General features: G+C 45.5%; 1 protein-coding gene across 18 annotated transcripts in view; it reads left to right on the top strand.

The window, feature by feature from the left end:
* Positions 1 to 19,659, top strand: part of TCF4 (transcription factor 4) — a 211,458-nt gene that overhangs the window by 87,822 nt on the left and 103,977 nt on the right. For all 18 annotated transcript variants that reach the window (XM_066988592.1, XM_066988591.1, XM_066988590.1 and 15 more), the window contains one exon: positions 15,719 to 15,783. In XM_066988592.1, the coding sequence (XP_066844693.1) occupies positions 15,719 to 15,783 (65 nt within the window). The remainder of the gene's footprint in view (positions 1 to 15,718; positions 15,784 to 19,659) is intronic.

The raw sequence follows: 19,659 nt of genomic DNA, 5'->3' as shown, positions 1-19,659 counted from the left end.
AAATCTGCAGAGAAACTCTGGACATATTATCAGGCTTAAATACATTTCCACTACACAAGCTCCTTAAAAAAAATAATCGTGGGGGATTCTGTAAGGCCGTATTTGTAGGTTTATCTGTGGGGAGGAGCTGAATAAAAGATTTATTTTTTAAATTTATGGCGAATGGCAAGCAATAGGATCTTGAATGGACTGAGAGGGGTGGTTTTGTTCTTGGAGGGAAGGAAGAGAAGCCTTTGCCTGTGAGCTTGCTATCTATTTTATACGTGTTTATTTGATGGTATAAAATCCTGGGGTACTTGGGGGGAACTATTCAGAGTTGCTGCTGATGGCAGCGTGCGCCGGGTGACACGCCGGCTCCTTCGGGAGGCCAGAGAGCTCCCATAAACTTTATTTCCAGTTATGAATACTTCATTCGCTGAAAATCAGGCCTGAAAGTGATGCGTCTGAAATTAGCGACTGTTTCCAAGGGGAAAAAGGAGTTTAGTGGATTAGAAGAAATAAACAGCTCAGCTGCGTTTTAAAAAAAAAAAAAAAAGGGGGGTAATTTTTTTCATCATTGCAATATTTCCTGTTGAGAAGCCCATTCCTGTAGCCTTCCTCGCAGGCCGTGGGAGCACTGCCTGTAACAAAGCGCTCACGGTTTCTCACCGCTTTTGCAGGGAAGGGAGGAGAAGGAATCATCCCTGGCTTTTGCAAACTGTGGTAAAGGACTGAAGCTGGAAAGATCAGGTTGTCCTCTTATGCTTCGAGTTTGGGATTTTTTGCAAAAAAATTTGTTTCAGGCCCAGTTTAGTATCTTCTTTGTTTTTATAGAAATTTCGTAATTAACCTGAGCGTTTTATGCTTCTAATTCCAGAAAGCTGTACAATATTTTTTCTCTTTTTCTGGGAAATCCTACCGTTTTTTATGAAGGATGTTCTTCTTTTCCTGATCCAAGGAGAAGTCCTGATTTGACTGGGATTTCTGCTTCACCTCTTAAAAAAAAAACGCCTTGGCCATTTCTTTGCAAGTGCTCGAACGCTCGCGAGGCTCCTTCCAAGTTCTGCCCCGGTGCAAGATTTTACATTTGCAGAGTGTTATCGTTCCAGTAACAATTCACCTGGGGATGAAAAGCAAACCAGCTGATAATTTATTGTCAGAAGTAGAAATATTTGCTGCGGTTGCTAAGGCAGAAAGTGGAAAGTCTAAGTACGAATCAGCCCTCTTCTGCCCTGGGTTGTTTCTAGTAACAGAAATCACAGCGCTGGGTTCGAAGGGTTTTAAAGATGGCTGGAAGTTGAAATCTTTGCAGCTTCCTTCTGTCCAGCTCTTTTGGGGCTGAAAATGATGCCCAGTTACTAGTTAGCCCACCAAAACCCTTCTGAGAAAATTTTCGGAAAGAAGATGTCTTCAGTACGATTCAGGAAGGCAATAATTCGGAATGCCTGATCGCCCCCAGTAGGAGCTAGGAGAACTCAGAGTTTCTGAAAATCAAAGCGTTTTGGTAATGAATATGTATATTGGGGTGCAATTAATAAGTTGCTGTTTCTCAGGAGAAAAAATGGAAAAAATTGCTCTTGCTGGAGTCAAATGGGTTCGTAGGGCTCTAGTGCCCGCTGAGATCAACTGGGAAATTCTTTGCGTGTTTTCCAGCCACAGGATCGTTCCACCTCCCCTGTACGGCCCCAAGGAAATGTGGTTAGTGCAGGTGAAGCACACAACAAAGAGGTTCATTTTCCTGCAAGGCAGACCCCGGGGTTTCGATGGCCGTGAGCAGCCCCAGGAGCAGGCTGCTGAACGCCGCGGTTGCCGGCGCAGCTGTGCGTGGCCGGCGTGCTGGATGCTGAGATGCTCGGAGCCGAGCTGCAGAGTTTAGGGCGAGCGTAGCTTTCAGCTGCTCTGCAGCAAACAAGACTGTCCCTAGAGATGCCGTGGCTGACCTTCTTGTCCTGTGCCTGCTGCTCGACGTTGCCAGCCGGACCGAGAAGATAGATAACAGCCAGCGGTGCATGCCGTCGGTATCGGGCACAACTCATTTTTCTTCCCTGCTATCCCGAGCCTTTCCCGATATCCCAAACCTGCAAAATGTGGACTCGGCTCCCTGCAATGTGGCTGCGGTGAGAGGTCGGCCCCGTTGGCGATGGGACCCGGAGCGGTCCGCAATGCCGTGCCTCAGGCACCGCAGCCCATCAGCAGGAGCCTGCGAGCGTTTTGGCCATGGTGTCTTCTCTCTGCTGGGTCTCCAGTACTTTCCTCATGACACTGGTGGAATTCGGGGCATTAACAGCACACCAGGCTTGTAGTTGAACTTATTCGTAGATGCATTTTGTAGCAGATAGACTTAACTTCTTGATAAGGAAACAATGAATAGTTCCAGTATTTTTTTTTTTAACTTTGCATTCCCTTCTTTCAAATGTTTCATTCTTCTCTTTACCCCTCCCAAAGGTCACGATATGGGGAAAGTAATTACTTTGCTAAAGTTTTTATTCTGTTTCATGAATGGCTTAGAAAAGCGCGCTTGAAAATTTATTGAAAGTAAATTTATGGAAAATAAATCCGGGCCAAAATTTCAGGTTTGCTGAAGAAAGGTAGGAGTTCAGCACTGGCAATTGTATTTAAAATCTCCCTGGGTCAGGTGTTGCTTTTACCATGCGAGGATTTAATTAGTAATAACAATGCTGATCTGGGTTTAGTAGTAGAAACCGCAAAGCGCAAATATCTGCCTCGTTTGCTGGTGAATTTAGCTGTGTTTCTCTTCCTGTCTACCTGTGCTTCATTTATGCGTGTATCTCTATTGCTGCCGATAGCCGGACAGAATTCAAGATTGAAGGTCCCTTCCAACCCAACCCATTCTGGGATCCTCTAATATTATAGGTTGTACCATCATGAAGTTTTTTTCGTATATGGGCGAGTAGCCTGTAGAGCTGTACTATGGAAACATCAGTTTGAAACCTTTTGTCTTCTCGATGGTGGGATCCTTATGGTTCACCAGCGTCAGGAGCGTGGTCAAGGGCCGTTCTCCACGTGAAACGTGCCCAGTAAATAGTTTAAAAACCCACATACGCTGGCTGTGAGGGTGCAGGGTGATTTTTCTGGAGCTGAGTAACCCTAAGGGCAAAGCGGGGAGATTACTTGGAAAATTTGCTGCCCTCCAAGAGCTCTGCATGAGGCACGGTGCGGGGAGGGCAGGCTTGGCCACGTGTCCCCAGTGGCTCTTGTGGCTCCGTGTCCCCGGCTCCTGCCCATGCCAGCCCCTGGGAGCACGACAGCCCCCCGCCAACCCGCCCCGCGATCCCTCCCTGTCATCTCTGACAGTAACCTTAAATTGTAAAAACACATTCTGTAAGATGTGTGACTTTTTGAGAAGTTGATGTCCTTTTAATATGCAGGATCTTCGGGGGGGGGGGGGGGGAGAAAAAAAAAAGTCCCCTTTTTGAAAATTAAAGCACGTGCCACAAAAGCATGCATTTATAATCATAGGGGTCTTTGTTTCAGCGCCTGCAGTACGAAATGCTAAATCAATAATAAATTTGAGATCAGCGTGAAGAACTACAGCACCAGAGCTGTGGAGCTGCCTCTCTTTCAGCATTGGTTTGGTAACGGTCTTTGTTCTGCCGGCATGCCAGAACTCCCGTCTTCCGTTCACGGTGTGTTTCTGGCCAGGGTAGTCCCGAGCTATCGAGTTCAAAACGGTCACTGCTTGATCTGTGAAAAAAGGCTTTAAAAATTTTGGAAATCTTTACAATTTTTCTGCTTAAATAGTTGTTCATGGTAGCAAGAACAATAGCGGTTTCACAAAAGCACAGAGTTAACAATAATACGTTTAAAGTCATCTAAAACCATTTTTGCATAAGAAATATAAAATGCAGATATATTTTGAAATATTACATTCTTCTTCCTACTGAAACTGGTGTTTTACAAGTTCATTAACGCCTGCTTCAGTTAAGTGACCACCAGAATTCCTGTTAAGGACTGTTTTAGTCTCAACTGCTTGAAATCTGAAAACAGGAATGCATTTGAACTTAAATTTAGCAAACAAGTATATGTGAGTAGCTCTATGCTTGATCTTCAGAGGCGATCGTATCGCCGTTTAGCTAGCAAGGACATTGGGTTCCTACAGAGATGCTCTCAACGGGAGCTTCCGAGTCCCATCAATAACCCGTTGGCTTTGTGTGTCTGAAACCTGCTGCTGTGCTGGGTGTTTGGAGGTGGAATGAGGCTGCTGGCCCCTCCTGGTCATTTTGGGGTGTTGGGAACCCCCAGTGTCCGTTTGGGTTGCACCTGGGGCACGGATTTAATCATCATTAAACAGTGAGGGAGTACTACTTTGGGCTCAGAAAGGCATGCTTTGGCCACCGGTGTCTTGCGTTTCCCTCCCCTTGGTTCCAGTGAAAGCATTCGCTGTGTTACCATGAGATCCCTCTGGACATCTCTGGGAAATTTGTGCTGATCCCAACTCTGAGCAGGACGGGCCCTTACTGGTAGCAAAGCTGGCTCAGCATTTACAAGGTCAAAATTGAAAAAAAAAACAAACACAACAGGATTCCAAAAATAAGCGCTTAAAATTAGGTTCCCAATTCCAGAGCCCAAGTACGTGGTTTGTTTTGGTTAGTCGTGCACCAGCAGCTTCCACTACCATCAGTGACACTGGCTTGGATTTACAATACCCCTGACTACGAGGCTTTAGTTAAATGCCTAAATAAGGACGTAGCTCTAGGTTACCTACTTTATTTTTGCATCGTGACCCCAGGGCATTGCCCAAAAATGGTTGCGCAGTTATTTCTGCATATTTTATTTCTGAACCATAGCAGACCTGTGTGATATTGGAACGGAATAATGGCAAGTTCATAGAAGTTTTGCTGTCATCTTGAACAGAAGAGATTCTTTGCAAGGACTTCTGGAAATACTAGTTACTGCTGTCAGTACTGTATTTCCAAATTATTTAGGAACTTTATTATACACACTAAATTCACATTGCTTTTCTTCTAAGCGGTCCATTTGTTATTTATGGCAGTGAAGACCCATCGGTGTGGCAAGGCAAGTATTCCCAGTTCATGGGAACGCACGGCTCCCAATCCACTGGTGCGCAGGTTAGTTACATCTGCTCCTTCCAAAGAGCTCGGGAATTTGTCTCTTCCAGCGAGGGTAATTATGGGCGGTGAGCGTCTTGCGGAAAGGGTTAATCCGTGAATATGATTTGGTAATCAAAACGGGATAGAAAAGGGCCATGGCAGCCGTGGGCTCGTGCCTGGTAATCACTCCGAAGCGGGTCTGGCTCCCAGTGTGCGTGGAACAAGCATGGCCACGATGTTGGGTCGTGCCCAACATGTGTAGGGTGTGTAGGGTTCCACCATTCTGCACCGTAGATCGTAAAGTCACGGACCTTGAAGATGGAAACGATCTTTTAGGTCATCGGTGCTGTTATCTTGCCTATATAGGAATTCTCCTGACAAATAAGGGCCGATCTGGTGAGAAACACGGAAACGTGGTGGTTTTCAGTAGGATGACTGCTGTCTGCTAACGCTTGCCGTCAGGTGTCTGAGTTGTTCTGTGGGGTGACATCTCCATTGAGAACCCATCTCTAAGGCTTTGGAGGCATGGGTTTTCATCTTTTTGTCTTATTTAATTTTTCTTTGGTCTTTAGCAAGCTACTAATAACGTTTATGCTGGTTAATAATAGAAATGTCCTGCACTTAGCAAATTTACCAAGAATAAAAACCAGCTTACTCAGGAGCGCTATTTAAAATAACTAAGACCATAAGATTTCAGAGGAAATAATTTTGGTGAACCACCTGTTCACGTACAGCTATTTTGGTAGACAAGGTAGAGGCTCTGGAAGGGCTCTATGAAAATTGAAAGACTACAATATCTAAAATTTAATAAAAAATAAAGTAAATCAAAGTAAAGTCTATAGTCAAACTCCTTAATTGTGATGCATTTGCTGAGTTTCCCTCTTCCATCGTCGGCCCTGCTCTGATGCCATATGGTCTACCATGGAACATTTAACTTGTCAGATATAATGGATTGTCCTGGAAGCAGATTTTTGCTTTGAGCGTTCGGCTCCTTTCTTGCATTTCACTCTCAGCTCCAGGCTGCAGGATGAAGGATTGTGGTGGAAATGCAAAGAAGAGACACACAGTTGATTCCCCTTAAGAGAGTGACCTATATGCCACAAAATTTTACCCACGTAAAGAGGCATTATCCCTGTCACTGACCCTAGCAGGCTGCATGTCAGAACCATTTAAATTTGTCTGGACTTAACAGATTGTGCAAATGTTTCAGAATCGAGTGCTTAGGAATAATAAAGGCTTGTCATTTCAACTTAGGCAGTGGCGGCGCAGCTCGCGATGGCCAAGGGATGAGTATTATTTATTGTGACCTACATGTAACCTAAGCCGCCTGGCTTGTAGACCTTGTAAATTAAGTTCATCTCCCAAGGCTACTGAAACTTAAAAAAATATATTATCTGATAAGGAACCCGAAGAGCCATTACTCTCTGGGCTGTAAAGCAGAGGTTAAGGTTGGAAGCGATCGTTTCTGCGGCTGGCCCAGTAGCAGTTAATTGCCCTAATACGGCCCTGCGGCAGGAAATGGACGTTTTTCCCGTTGTACCCACCTGGACACGGGGCTCGGCCACCGCCGGGAGAAGGGACCGGATTCGGCAGCTGCGCGTGCAGTGCTTCCACGGGAGGAATCTGGAGCAGGAGCAGACACTACAAAGTTTTCTATAACGCAAACTTAACCAAGCGATTTCGGAAACAAGCATGACAAATGACAAATTCTGCCCCGGATCTTTTTTTTTTTTTTTTTTTTTAATTTACCTGAATTCACTGGAATAAAAAACAGTGAAACTGTAGGTAGCATTGCTTTCTAGTTCTGTGGAGTAATTAAAGAGTCTAGGATAAAAATCTAACCCAAGATGCTCAGTTTTATTTAGTATTAGCGCAGCCAGTATTTCACCTGTAGAGAACAAAATGTTTGTAAGTCTGAATTTTGCTGTTCAGTATAGCACTCCTTTCACATGAGAAGTTTGTATTGAGGAACAATAATTTTTTTCACGAATGTTATTATCTTTGCCTCTAGGAGTGGAAAATTTGAAGCTAAATCATCACCCGGGAGTGGGGAGAAATCCCTCTCTCAAGGGATTTTTTTCAGCATAGGAATCACCCTTTCTGGATTAGTTTGCCTGAGACAGCTTTATCATTTTTGCTCTGGCACTGCCGGAGAGCGTGTGTACTGATGCTATGAGTTTGCCTGTATTCTCAGCCCCAAATGTTCCCGAAAGGTTGAGGAAATGTTAGGTCTCAAGTGTAACAATCTTATTAGGGTATGCATGCCCTCTGCTGGATATTACCGACCAGAGACTGTTGGGTATTTCATAATGTTGCGATCTATTTTACCACATTCATTCCCATTCATTCCATGCACATATATTCCACGTAGTGTTTTGCCATACCCTAAGAAGCTTGTGGTTTGTTTTGCCTTCCTAACCAGCCCAAATTACCCTATCCAAATTGGTTTTAAACCATCAAAATTATAGAAAAAATAAAAGCTAGAGTTTTTTTTTTCTCCTTAAATTTCCTGTACCGAACAATATTACAAATGAATGACATTTAAGTGGGAATGTGTAACTGAGTATTTAATAGTCTAATGACAGACTCAGGTAGTGCTGCCTGTATATGCGGAGAGCCTGGGAAAACGGGGTAGAAACGGGAGATAACCGCTGCAGAGACATCTATGTTAGCAAGTCGCCCTTCATCTTTGCGATCAGACTTTCGAAATGGACCAGGGCCTGCTCGTGGCCGACATCTGTGCCCTCCTCCGGGGCTCGCAGAGGATGCTGCGGTGGCGAGCGCGGCCCCGGCCGTGCCGCGAGCGGGCGGCGCGGTGTCCTGGCGCTGGGCCGTGCGAGGACGGAGATGCCGAGTCCCCCATACTCGGAGGGACGCAGCCGCCTGACGAGCAGGGCCTTTGTTTATCGTGGGGAGGTGCAGGTTTGACCCCCAGCCTGGAAGATAAGGCTTTTGATCTCTTTATCCTTGCTCTTGTCCAACATGGTTTGTTTTAGTAGCCTTTTAATAAACGCTACTAGATACGGGGCGGTTTACAGAGCAAAGATTTAGAGCCCAGACTTGGCTGTGGGAAGGTTTATTGTCCTCTTTCAATTCTGTGTCTTTCATGGCCTCAGATCCTTATCTAACTTGTTTTAAAGTGATTCTGTTTTCATGCTTGAGTGAAAACCCAGGTTTCCAGATACCCGATAAGGATCTCCTGAACCGGTCCCTGAACAAATGATGAGGGATCGCCCCGCGGTATATTTCAATTTGAAATAGCTCTGGGAGGCTTACTTAGGATAAAACAATATTCAGTGCTTTATATTGAATTCTTAGATATTGCTTTCAGGTCTGGAGCTTTATTGCAACGTGTTTCTATTTGTCTCATGTCTTTATGAAAATGCTGCCCCTCGTTATTACTCTGATTCTTCAGTGTTGTATAACGCTTTTGGTTTTTTTTGGTTCTGTAATGCCTGCCTTCATCCCCTGCCCATCTTTTGACTATTGCATGCTTCAAGAATGAGAAGGGTAAATCACGGTGAGTAGGTTTTCTTAGAATTTTTGCTTCTTTACAAAATAAATTTCCCTATTATTTCCAGAATTATACAGGTGTTCAGGCTTAGATGATCGTAATTATTTCCTCTAAACTGAAATTCCGTGCACATATGAAAAGGAAGGGAGGCTAGGGATGCTTACGAAGTCAGACGCATCTTCATGCTAAATGAAGGATCCCTTCCAGTGAATGTTCTTCTGTTCCACGGCTTTTGGGTTTGGCTGCCCAGTCGTTCGCTGCCGAGCATGACGGTTAGGATGAGCCTAGTCTTTGTGGGACACAAACAGTGGCCGTGATGGGGAGGATTCTCTAAGGTTTCCCTAGCTCGTTAAATATTTCTTCACACAACATTGAAAGAAACATTGTTTTGTTTAAATACCGACTTTAAATATGAACGTTTATTATTCTGGTCTCAATTAGTGCCTGCACTCGATGTGAAAGACGGCGACGTTCCTTGCCCACAGAGTGCAATATTATTCATCAGTTGCCCAATTGTACTGATGGCTCTGAAATGGCAATACCTTCGTGCCCTCTCTTTAATTTCAAGGTGCTGAAAACCTGTTGCAGAGCGTGTGATGTGCTTGTATTACTGGATTAGACCGCATTCGGTCCCTGTCATGCAGCTGTATCGAGAAGGCAAATCGGTATCCGTGTCAAACATTTCTTTTGTAGGACAGCGCGATAACCTTTGCATTGATTTTGGTGGGACTAGACAAGGACTAAGGGACTATTCTATGTACATCTGGTAGAATGCGATCTTCGATACTCGGTCTTCACATTCTTATTGTTTCAAATATAGTTTTGCCGCAGCTATTTTGTTTTAAAAGCACGCAAACAGAGAAATCACATACTGCCCTGTAATAGATGCTATTATTTGGTAGATTACAGAAATAGACAGAGCAATTTGCCTCAGTCTTTTGATTTGGGGCCAACATTTCATGAACCAAGATCAGTGACAAAAAAAAATTGCTCTCCTAACTGAATATGCAGAGAGGGGAGCGCGGAGGGGCCGGCGGGGTCGGGGCTGCCCCATCCCGGGGCGCAGAGCTCGCGGGGAGCGCAGCTGGGGAGCGCGGGGCCGTAATGCCAAGTCTGAGTGCTTAATTCAAGCCAGCGATGGTCACTGTTAATATAATAAGCGACACGTACGGGCACACGAGCACACGTCTAGGGCTGCGTAGAGGAAGGAGTCTGGCCCTAGGGGTGTTTGGGAATTAACCCTGCCTATTTAAGCAGGAGCACTAGGGCAGTGAGGGGAGTCGGAGATGAAGCACCACTTCTGCTCTGGATCTCCTTCCATTCATTCGCTTGTTCAAATCAGATCCGTAGCATTATTTTAGTATAGGTCTTAGGATTTAATTTCCTTTGCATTTTGATGGTATTGTTTAAAAAAAAGAAGGAAATCTCCTTTTGTAATAGCACTTGCTCTGGCATCGTAACGTCTCTTTAAAAACCATTACTGTTTACTGCACATCCGTGTAAGTGGAAAAATCCTCTTTCATGTCAAGCAGATCTCTTTCTCCTAGCACTGTGCTACGTTTTGGGGTATGATGCCATTAAAATTATTGGGATTAATACCTTCCCTTAGCTTTGTATCTAATTTACGGAGCTTCCCTAGATCACTTGCTGTGTCATTTGGGCTATATCGCGCACGTTCTTGCACAAACTTTGTTTAAAATCTATTAGATTCCTTTCTTATTGTCTGTACTTCACATAGAGCACAAAGCAGAAATAGCTCATTAACATGATACTTCCATTACCATCGGGTGAGATTCTTTGTGATGTAAAATACGCTGTTCAGAACCTCACTGAAATAAATAGGATATTTTGACTGTATATCCTATACCAGGAAGCGCATTACTGTTGGAGAAATATGTGTACATAACCTAGGTCAAGCCCGAGTTACTAACTGAGCCGAGCTAAGTAACTCTCTGCTGTGTAAATGTTGGCAGAGGAGAGATTGTGCCCGTACCCCCAGCTTCAGCAGTTACTGCTCAGCCCCGGTTGCCTGAAACTGAGTCCAAAAAAAACCTCATTTAATACTAAAAGCATTCTGTTTTTTTTTTTTTTATTTGCATTTTTTTTTTTCTTTTAAAGAACAGAGGACGCAGAAGTTCTGAAAAAAAAAATAAAGAAATTACCTGCTGGCTCCTCAAAAGATAACGTGGGAAGGATAGTTTTTCTGCCAAGGTCAAAAGATTGCAAAGCCCAGGAGAATATTCCTGGAGGGCACAGGGTGCGTGTATGTATTTCCCTGAGAGTGAGGTGCTCGTAGGTGTGTGTGGACATATAATGTACAATAGCTCATAAAGAGTTTTTTTTTCTTTTTCTTTTTTCTTTTTTTTTTTCCCCCTAGGATAATTTGTAATGCAATACAAATTTTAGCTTGATTTCTATAAGCTTGATTTTTTCTTGATTTCAAATCTCAGAGACCAAAAAAAAAAAAAAAAAGCCAATAGTCCTGATAATCTGGATATCAGAGACAAAAGCTGCTGTGCAGAGCCAGTCCTTGTGGCAAATTCAGAGACCAGAGGTGGTCCTCTCGCACACGGGTGAGCACGGAGAGGAGCCCTGCCCTCCTCTCTCTAGTGCTCGAGCCCTTCCATCCTTGTGCAACCAACTTTCAACACGCACAGGAGAATGCTGAATGCAAGAGCTATAGATACAGGCTGAAGACAACTGTTTCACGATCGTCATAATAATGCAAATAAGCCCTGCTCCAGCTGATGGTATGTATCTGTTCATTAGAGAAAGACAAATGCGGATCTCTAAAGTTCAGCCCATTCTTCAGGTCCTGAGAACTTTTTTTTTTTTTTTTTTTCAAAATCTGCTCCAAGCTTTGTGTTTTCTCATGCTTGGTCTCGCTTCAGCAGTGAGTGCTCCCTGAATTTGTCATTCCCTTAAGGGAATCGGTCAGTTTTCTTTCAGGATGCACCCGAGACCCTTGGACATCAGAAGGAATGAGAATTAATTTTGAATAATGTTAGATAGAAGTGCAGTAGTAAAATATGAGATAGGTTAAGGAAAATTGCAGACCTGAACAGACACAAATTTGGAGCCATTAAAATTTCAATCTTTAATTCATTTTTTTTTTCCAGACAGGTTTTCGTTCTTCAATCTAACCAAGAACTAAACCCCAAATGTAGGGCATCAGAAACCTGAATTAGAATATTCTGGTTGAACTCATCTCTAAAAAAACATGTCAAACACGAAATCAATGTAAACATTGAATTCAAGTCATTTATAGAAATAGCTTCACTTCCTTTTTCTCTGCAGATGGAAAGAGTTGCCTCATGCCTCTCATTCTGCCTACCCAAAAAAAGACAAGGTGCCCTATCTCCCAGGGCAGGGGAGAGCAGAGCGGGGAATCAGATGACTGGCATTTGTGCTTGGGAAGTTGCTTGAATTTTCTACTTAATTTAATTAATTTTTCAAAGTGCACCATGGAAAGGCGGGTGGCTTCTTTATTGATTGATTGGCAATCCCAGGCTGCTTTTATTTTATTTTTGCACTTAAACAGAAACGCAAGCGAAATATTTCCGAAGCAGTCGTTTGAGTTTAGTGAAGATAAGCAGTGTTCTTTTCTTGAAGTAGTGAGAGAGCACGGCCGTGAGACTCAGTGTGTTTGTCAGGAACCAGGAGCTGCATGGAGTTCTTTCTTTGTCTCTCCTGTGATTGGCATGCATTGTGGCAATTAATTGCATATAGATATATATAAAAATATATTTACACACCCTAAGTTATTACCTCCGATGACAACGAAAATGCCTTTTCTGCATCACCTAAAGAATAAGCGTGTACTTGGAAGTTATTAACCACCCTTTGTAGGTCAACTTCTTCCATGAAGCTTTGATTCAGTTGTCAGATCATAAAGCCACGTAAGGATATATGTTTTGTTGCACGCGTGGAGTGCTGGTAACAAACGGCACGCTTTAGCATTTGGTCCTCTAGGTAGAAAAAATTAATCAGACGTCTGCCTAGATTCGTTACTCGTCTGTATTTCAAGCTCTTTTTTTTTTTTTTTCCTCCTTTTTTTTCTTTCCCCCTTCTCCTTTCCTGGCTTACAACAAATATTACTAACGGGTACTTTTAGGTTTTAAAATATGGACAACAGTACTCCATGCAGTAAAAGACTTGAACGATTAATGCTACCCTTATGCCTCTTTTGAGTAGTTTTAGCCATGGGGCTTGGCACTGCCACCATTGTCTTTGTGCCAAAAAATATCCGCAGCGGCTGCCGCATTCTAGTACTAGAGGGTTGTCTCGAAAATTCCGCAGTGAATGCGTCGGGTGTCTACATCGCTGTAGACGCTCTCTCTTTTTTAAAACATTAAAAAAAAAAAAAAAGAAAGGGGGAGAGAGAATCTTTAGCTCTCGCAAACCTCGGAAAACGCACAGCGCAGGCTGTGGTGCTCAAGCGACTGAAAATGATGCATAATGTACAGTAAACGTAGAAATTCAGGGGAAGCTTTTGTATCTGTGAGCACAAATAGTTGCTTAAAGAGCCTACTCTTGCATATTATCAGCACTCTTGCAAATTTTATTATCTGAAACAAATGTGCCAGTGAATTTTAAGCAGAAAATCAACATCAAGACTGTAGCTAATTTTAAATGGACAGTTTATACAAAAGATATTCCACCCCCCCCCCCCCCCCCCCCCCCCCGAAATGAAGTGTCGGTACAAAAAGTATGATAATTTCATAATTACAGTTGATGGTGAAAATCTGTGTGTGTGTATCTTTTTAACGGTTTCTTGACTTTTTCATGAATTTCAGTTATTTATTCTTAATAGAGCAGGCAGATTTCTAGCTGCATGCGGGAACAACAACAACAACACAATGTAATAAAGTTAAAGGCTTACACTCGCGGAATGAAATGTGTTCACTCATGATCTCCAAAGCTATCTGTTTGGTGGTAAAAGTGGATGCTAGAGATGAAATCTTTACAAGGAGCATAATCCTAAAAAAAAAAAGTCAATCTCCTGCTGGCTGCTGTGCCGCTTTGGTACCTCACAGACTTCGACAGAGTCCTGGACGAGTGCCCATTGATGTCATGGAAACACTCAAATTACTGAGAATGATTCATGTCTATGCTGTTCTCTTATCCTCCCCCACACAAATAGAAGTAGATTTTAACCCTGACAACTTGTAATTTGCAGCGGGTTTATTTTAGTATCGGGATAAATATTTTTTAACAACTGAAATTAAGACGAGGCTGCCTGTGTCTGATCCGATAGGAACGGGGGCTGCCGAGAGCCAGGCAGCGGCGAGAGGAGCGGCGAGAGCCCCTCGTGGGACCGCGTGCGCTCCGTCCCCTCGCCCCGCTCGCCTCGTGGGGCTGGCGTTTCTCCCCCTGCCCTCGCCGCCCCTTCCCGGCCCTCTCGGGGCGGCGGGCGTGCCAGCGAGACGTTTTGTTGTCAGGTCTCGGCGTCGGGCTCACGATTAAAATTTCGTTGTCATTTCCAGCTTGAATTATCTCTGCGGAGGCTTCCAGTGCTCGGAACCCGAGGGGGGCTGTGGAGTGGGTGATCCATCATTTTCCTATAGCCAGATACAAGTGCTTTCAAAAGTTATTACGGGTGCAAACGTCCTATGAATTGCAAATAAATTGTGGGGGTCCCTGCGTTTAAGCGAGGGGTTTACGTGGCGAACAACAAAAGCAGTAACAACCAAACAACGGGGAGAGGAACGGCCAAACAACAAAAGGAAGCTCCAGACTTAGATTATTGGGGGGAACGGCAGGGATTTGCTCCCGGCCAGCCCCAGAGCCGGGCTTTCTCAGCCTCTGAACGGCTCTGAGCGAGCCTCGTGGCCGTCCCCAGCCGAGCGCCTGGTGTGGCTGGCGAGGAGGTGTGCTCGGCCAGCTGGGAGGTGTGCTCGGCCACCTAGGAGGTGTGCTCGGCGTTTTGGGAACGACTGCCGTGAGCTCCCCCGGCCTTTGTCTGTCGGTCTGCCTCCCCGTGGGCTCTGCAGGAGAGGGGGAAGGCGCTGGGAAGTCCCCGCAGCAGCACCGCCAGCCCTGGGCGCGGGTGTGCCGGTAGCCCCGCGTCCCCTCGCCGGGCTGCCTCCGTCCCGCGTGCCCTTGGCTTTGGGAATTGCTGCTGCTGCTGTGACCATCCGAGGCTTCCTGAAGACGTTCAGCGGGTGACACGGTGGTGTCGGGGCCGTGTCTCAGGGTGTGGGTTCTCCAGGGCCTGGACCGGGGCATGGGGTGCCACTGGGGCAGCATCCCGTCCTGCCCCGGCGCGGGGCGCTCCTGGTGCTCCAGCCTATCCTAACGACTTTGATGTCACGAGTGATTTTTTACGGGTGTTTTGTGAGATGATACCTCCCCCCGCCGTGATTATCCTCACCATAAGGGTGGTCTTTTAGTGTCAATATGTTTTGTATCAGCCCTCTTGACTGCTCTTTGTCTCACTAGCACGTGGTGTAGTGCTACTCAGCCGTGACTTAATGCTCTGCAGAAACCACCTCTTTCCTTCGCGATTTTGCTCAAGCCTGGCCGTTCCCACCTGAAAGACCCTTTATTTTCCTTTGTAAATACGGCATAACCGTACCAGTGCTGCACGTCACGCCATCAGAGCTGCGTTTTAAAGCCTTCCTGGGGGGGAAAAAAAGAAAAAAAAAGGAGAGAGAGGGAAGGGCTACTTGGGGCTGGCAGAGCGTCTCGGCAGCCGTTGGGCCCCCGTTCAAGTCCCCGCGCCGCTGGGGCGGCCGCAACGTGGGCAGGGAATGGCGAATTTCCAGCCCGGTGCCAGCCCCATCGGCGGCCGGCTCGGGGAAGGAATTTCCCCGGGCCAGGGCGCGATGGCGGGGCCGTGCAGGTGCCCCGTGGGGCGAGAAGGGACAGCGCTCGGCATGGGGCAGAGCGGGGGCCCTCCGCACCCCGGTGTCCGGAGGTGCATGGAGCAGTGCAGCGGGGGTTAGGAAGTTTATTTCACATTGCCACCCTCAGCTGGAGAAAGCCTTAATCCCTTTCGGTTGCCTCCATACACCACGCAGCCAGCAGTGCCTATTTTACATACGTAAACAGCACTGGGAAACGTGGGGAGCGTCGTATAAGGCGCTTAGAGACGCCGTATGTATCTGTTTATATCCGTTACACACCTATCTGTCTTCTCTTTTATTAACAGGTAAAACAGAAAGGGGTTCGTACTCGTCGTATGGAAGAGATTCGAATTTACAGGGTTGCCACCAGGTAAGTGGAAGTCTGCTCAGCGGAGAGGTTGCGGTAAATACTCTGATAAACGAGGTTCGTGGCTTAAAGTTGGGCACCCTGGAGGCAGGCTCCGCCACGCACGGCGAGGGCGGCGAGCGTGGGCTCTGTTTGCCAGTGCCTCTTTTAAAGCTCCTGCCTGAGCTGTGCTAGCCAGGATACGGTTACTGGAGACTGCTAGCACTTGGGCTGACCTAATCCTGCCCTGGCCCAAGCTGCTGCAAACTATTGATTATTGTCCTCCGCAACAATGCTGCAGTGTTTCGGCGTAGCGGCTCCTTCCTAGCAGCACAACTTCAGGAACTGCAAAAGTGGAAACACACCGCAGAGCTCGTGTCAGCCCCTAGCTTTGGATGGCTACTGCAATAAATTATAGTTTTCATAGAATCTGTATGATGTTGTGTGAAAACAAGGTTGTATTGAGGGATAAAAATGTCTGTGAAAATATGATTTGTTGTCCCTTTTTGTTTCTGAATTGTTTTTGGCTGGAAGTCAAGGCCAGCAGGCTAACAGCAAAGCCGTCTCAAGGGAAGCATGCGTGAGCTAGAAAAATAAGAGTAGTTTAATTAAATAATAAAATGCCAATGTAATACAAAGGTATAGCATGTGTGTGTGTGCCTCTGTGCACTTTGCATTTGCATACTTTTAAGTCTCCAGAGAAAGTCTGAGTCTAAAAATACTATCAATAGCCTCAAGTCTGTGCTTTGTTTCGAGACAATTGATTTTTTTTAAAAGACACTTTCTTTTTAATTTCAGTAGCAATATTAATCATGTGTTTAAATTCATTTTGCTCACGAAGAGTGCTAGGCTTCCTTTTTCTGAGTGCGGCAGCTTCTTACTTTGGGAAAGTATTGAAAGAGTTTAATGGCCTCCTTAATATTCTGAGCTTTCCACCGTTCAAATCTGCCAGGAGAAAAAAAAATTAGTAATATGGGGAAGCGGTTTACTCTCGTGTTTTGAAAACAAGGCTTGTTTTGCGTAGCAAAATGGATCGGTTTGAGCAAGTGACTGACCTCCTGATTTCAGTGGCGCTAGCCAGAACAGGTGAGTACAGAAGGTCGCACGCCTAACTCTGTCTTCACCCGGTCCAAAACAACCGCAGTAGCTCTTAACTAATTTAGGAGCCACTTTTTGCTGTAAAATCCCCCCCATGCTTCTGCTTTGCCCTGCTAGGAGCCAGCAGGACGTGCTGCTGCCCCCAGCGCTCCCACGGGGCGCGGGGTCTGTCCACACGTGCCTTTCAGATTTCATCTCAAAACGTGCCTTTTCTTCGCCGCTTCTTGGTTTTCTTTCGATCTTCCTGTATTGGAAGGGGCTTGTAATACTGAAAGTAAGTCAGAAATGAGTTCAGAGTGCCTTGTCCAGGCATTAGAACCGAAACCTCGCCGATTCCAGTAAGCAAGCCAATGTAACGTGAGAGTCGGTGCAATTTTTTCCTGAATGATATCACTGAGTAATCACTGCCCACACTTCCGTGGACCGGTTCTGGAATTTCCTCAGGATTCAGGGGGAGCAGACATAGCTCCGCTGTCTGGGCAGATCGTCTCATGGTGTCCTCCACGGAGTGCTCTGTGGTTGTGTAGGGTCAGTGAAGAACTGATGGAGAAAACTTACTGCCCTGCCTACCCTCTCTCCCTTTTTTGTGGTTTCAACTCATGAAAATTTGAAGAATATTAGGTAAATATTGCAAAATAATACGAATAACAGAATTTCCAAGCTGGGGAATAGGATCTTTCTTTCTGCCGCATGCATCCACTTTGTTGAAGTGTAATGGAGAAGGGGATGAAGCAGATGACCAATGCCCAGACGTGAAGGAGAAGAGCTATTTCTAAAATAAGAATCTCTTGAATTCCTGAAAGGTACAGAAGGAATAATGCTGAATGCCAAGGCTGGACTATCTGTTGTCTGTTCTCCAGGCTGCAGAACTATCAGGATCCACCAAATTATTAACAAGCATGAACCTTCAGGCTGGGAAGAAAATTTAAAAACTACAAGTCTATTGCAAGATTTCTAGGTCGTGCTTTCGTGTGTGCTGAGAAAGATTAGCTAACCTAGACAGGAGATACTAAGGAAGAGGATATTTGGTCAACTCCAAAGAAAACATCGGTGGTGATGTTACAGAGAGCTGAGAACACCCCGAAGCTTCGAGTCGTCAGAGGGCCCCGTGCCGCGGGAGGAGCCGCGTGCGCTCCCTTTTCCTAGACCCAGGAGGAGTGTGCAGATTTTGTTGATTTCTGAAAGGTAAATTGCTACCTCCAGATGTGATGCATTGCTCTCTGTAGATGAGTTCCTGGAACAATTAAGGAAAACTAAATACCTAACGATATTGAACTTGCTACCTATTAATCTTCTGGTACGAAAAAAACCACCAACCCCTCTTCGTGCAGGCAGCAGCAGCGATCTGAGGTTTCCTTCCCGTGCTCTGCTCACACCGAGGAGAAGAGGTCAGGCACGCAGCGAGCCATTTACTCCAGGATGGGTTTTAGTCCCGAGCCCAGGGCCCAATTCTGCTCTCACAGAAAACCATAGCAGATACAACGCTGATTACAGTGGGAATGGAGGAAAGCTCATCTTGGGAACCATTTAATTCCATTAGAGAGAAGCCATCGAAGAAACATGTACCGAAGTTGTTGTCAAGGCGCTTTTGAAATACTGGCTTCATTGCAGTTAATGACAAAAATCTCATTTCATTCAGTCAAGTCAGGATTTTGTGTGTTGTCTTAATTCTGTGCTACTCACCATCTCCCCAAAGATCCATTTTTTTTTCTTATTGGGCTGGTTTGGGGGGCATTAGCAAGGCAGGAGTATTTAACAAAGCGCTCCTACTTTATTCATCTAACTTCATTCTGGTTCCGCGCTTCGGTTTCCCGTGTGACAGATAAAAACGTTATTTAAATAACACAATTTAAAAATAAAAAATGGTGTTACTCGTGCAGTGTTTGTGAAACGTTGATGTGCCTTTCTGCAAGAGGGTCTGGATGTATAGGATATGGTTGCTAGACTATTGGTAACGTGCTGCTCGGCGTAGCGAGGATCCACTCATCAGTTAATAGTCGATGAGGCCGACTTTGAATAATCCAGAGCCACCGTGCTTTTCTGGGCAATGGTTAATTCAAAAAAAGCGATGAATAAAGAGACCTGTAAAGTGAGCTTGATGGCCAGAAAACATCCACCCTAGATTTCCAAGGCAACGCATGAGATGGTGTGTGGGAATAAATTAGAGTTCTTGGACGATTTGGATTATGCCTTTTTGGCAAGCGCAGAGTGAAGGACGTTCGGCTTTTAAGGTGGTTTAACTTCAAGCAGAATCCCCAAGTCCTAGGATGACTTGTTTTTACTATTAAGAAGTGAGCCTCGATGTTGGTTTTGGCTGTGCTCATTTACTCGGTTCTAGAAATACTCTGAGGCTAGCTGGAACCAGCCCATGTCGAAAGCTGGATCTGGAACGAAGCGTTAAGGTGAAAGCGAGTAGAGTTACACAAGCTCCGCCAGTTTTTTCTCTTTTTTTGGTTTTGTTTTTAAATACCCGCTACCAAAATATTATAAACTTAATCCCGAATGAGATCACATCTTTTGGACTTCAGCTTGATTCAGGGTACCCTGGTACAGGGAAAGGCTGCCGAAGGGAAGGCCACAGGCAAAGTATCTACAGGGACATCACACGCTCCCTCCTGACCTCCCTGCCGTGTGCCCGGGCTCCTCTCTCCTCTCCGTGCCGCCTTCCCTTGCTCCCCCATCCCTCTGGGGCAGGGTGGCAGGGGCAGAAGGGTTGCACGTGGTGGGCGAGGGGGATCCCAGCGCGTCCAGGCTCCACGGGACTTGGCGAGACCGAGAGGAGTCCTTGGCACACGATGGGGC

Source organism: Anser cygnoides, chromosome Z (assembly GCF_040182565.1).
Source record: "Anser cygnoides isolate HZ-2024a breed goose chromosome Z, Taihu_goose_T2T_genome, whole genome shotgun sequence".
Taxonomy (NCBI): Eukaryota; Metazoa; Chordata; class Aves; order Anseriformes; family Anatidae; genus Anser; species Anser cygnoides.
The sequence above is the reverse complement of the archived record's forward strand: the minus strand, read 5'-3'. Positions and strand labels throughout refer to the sequence as shown.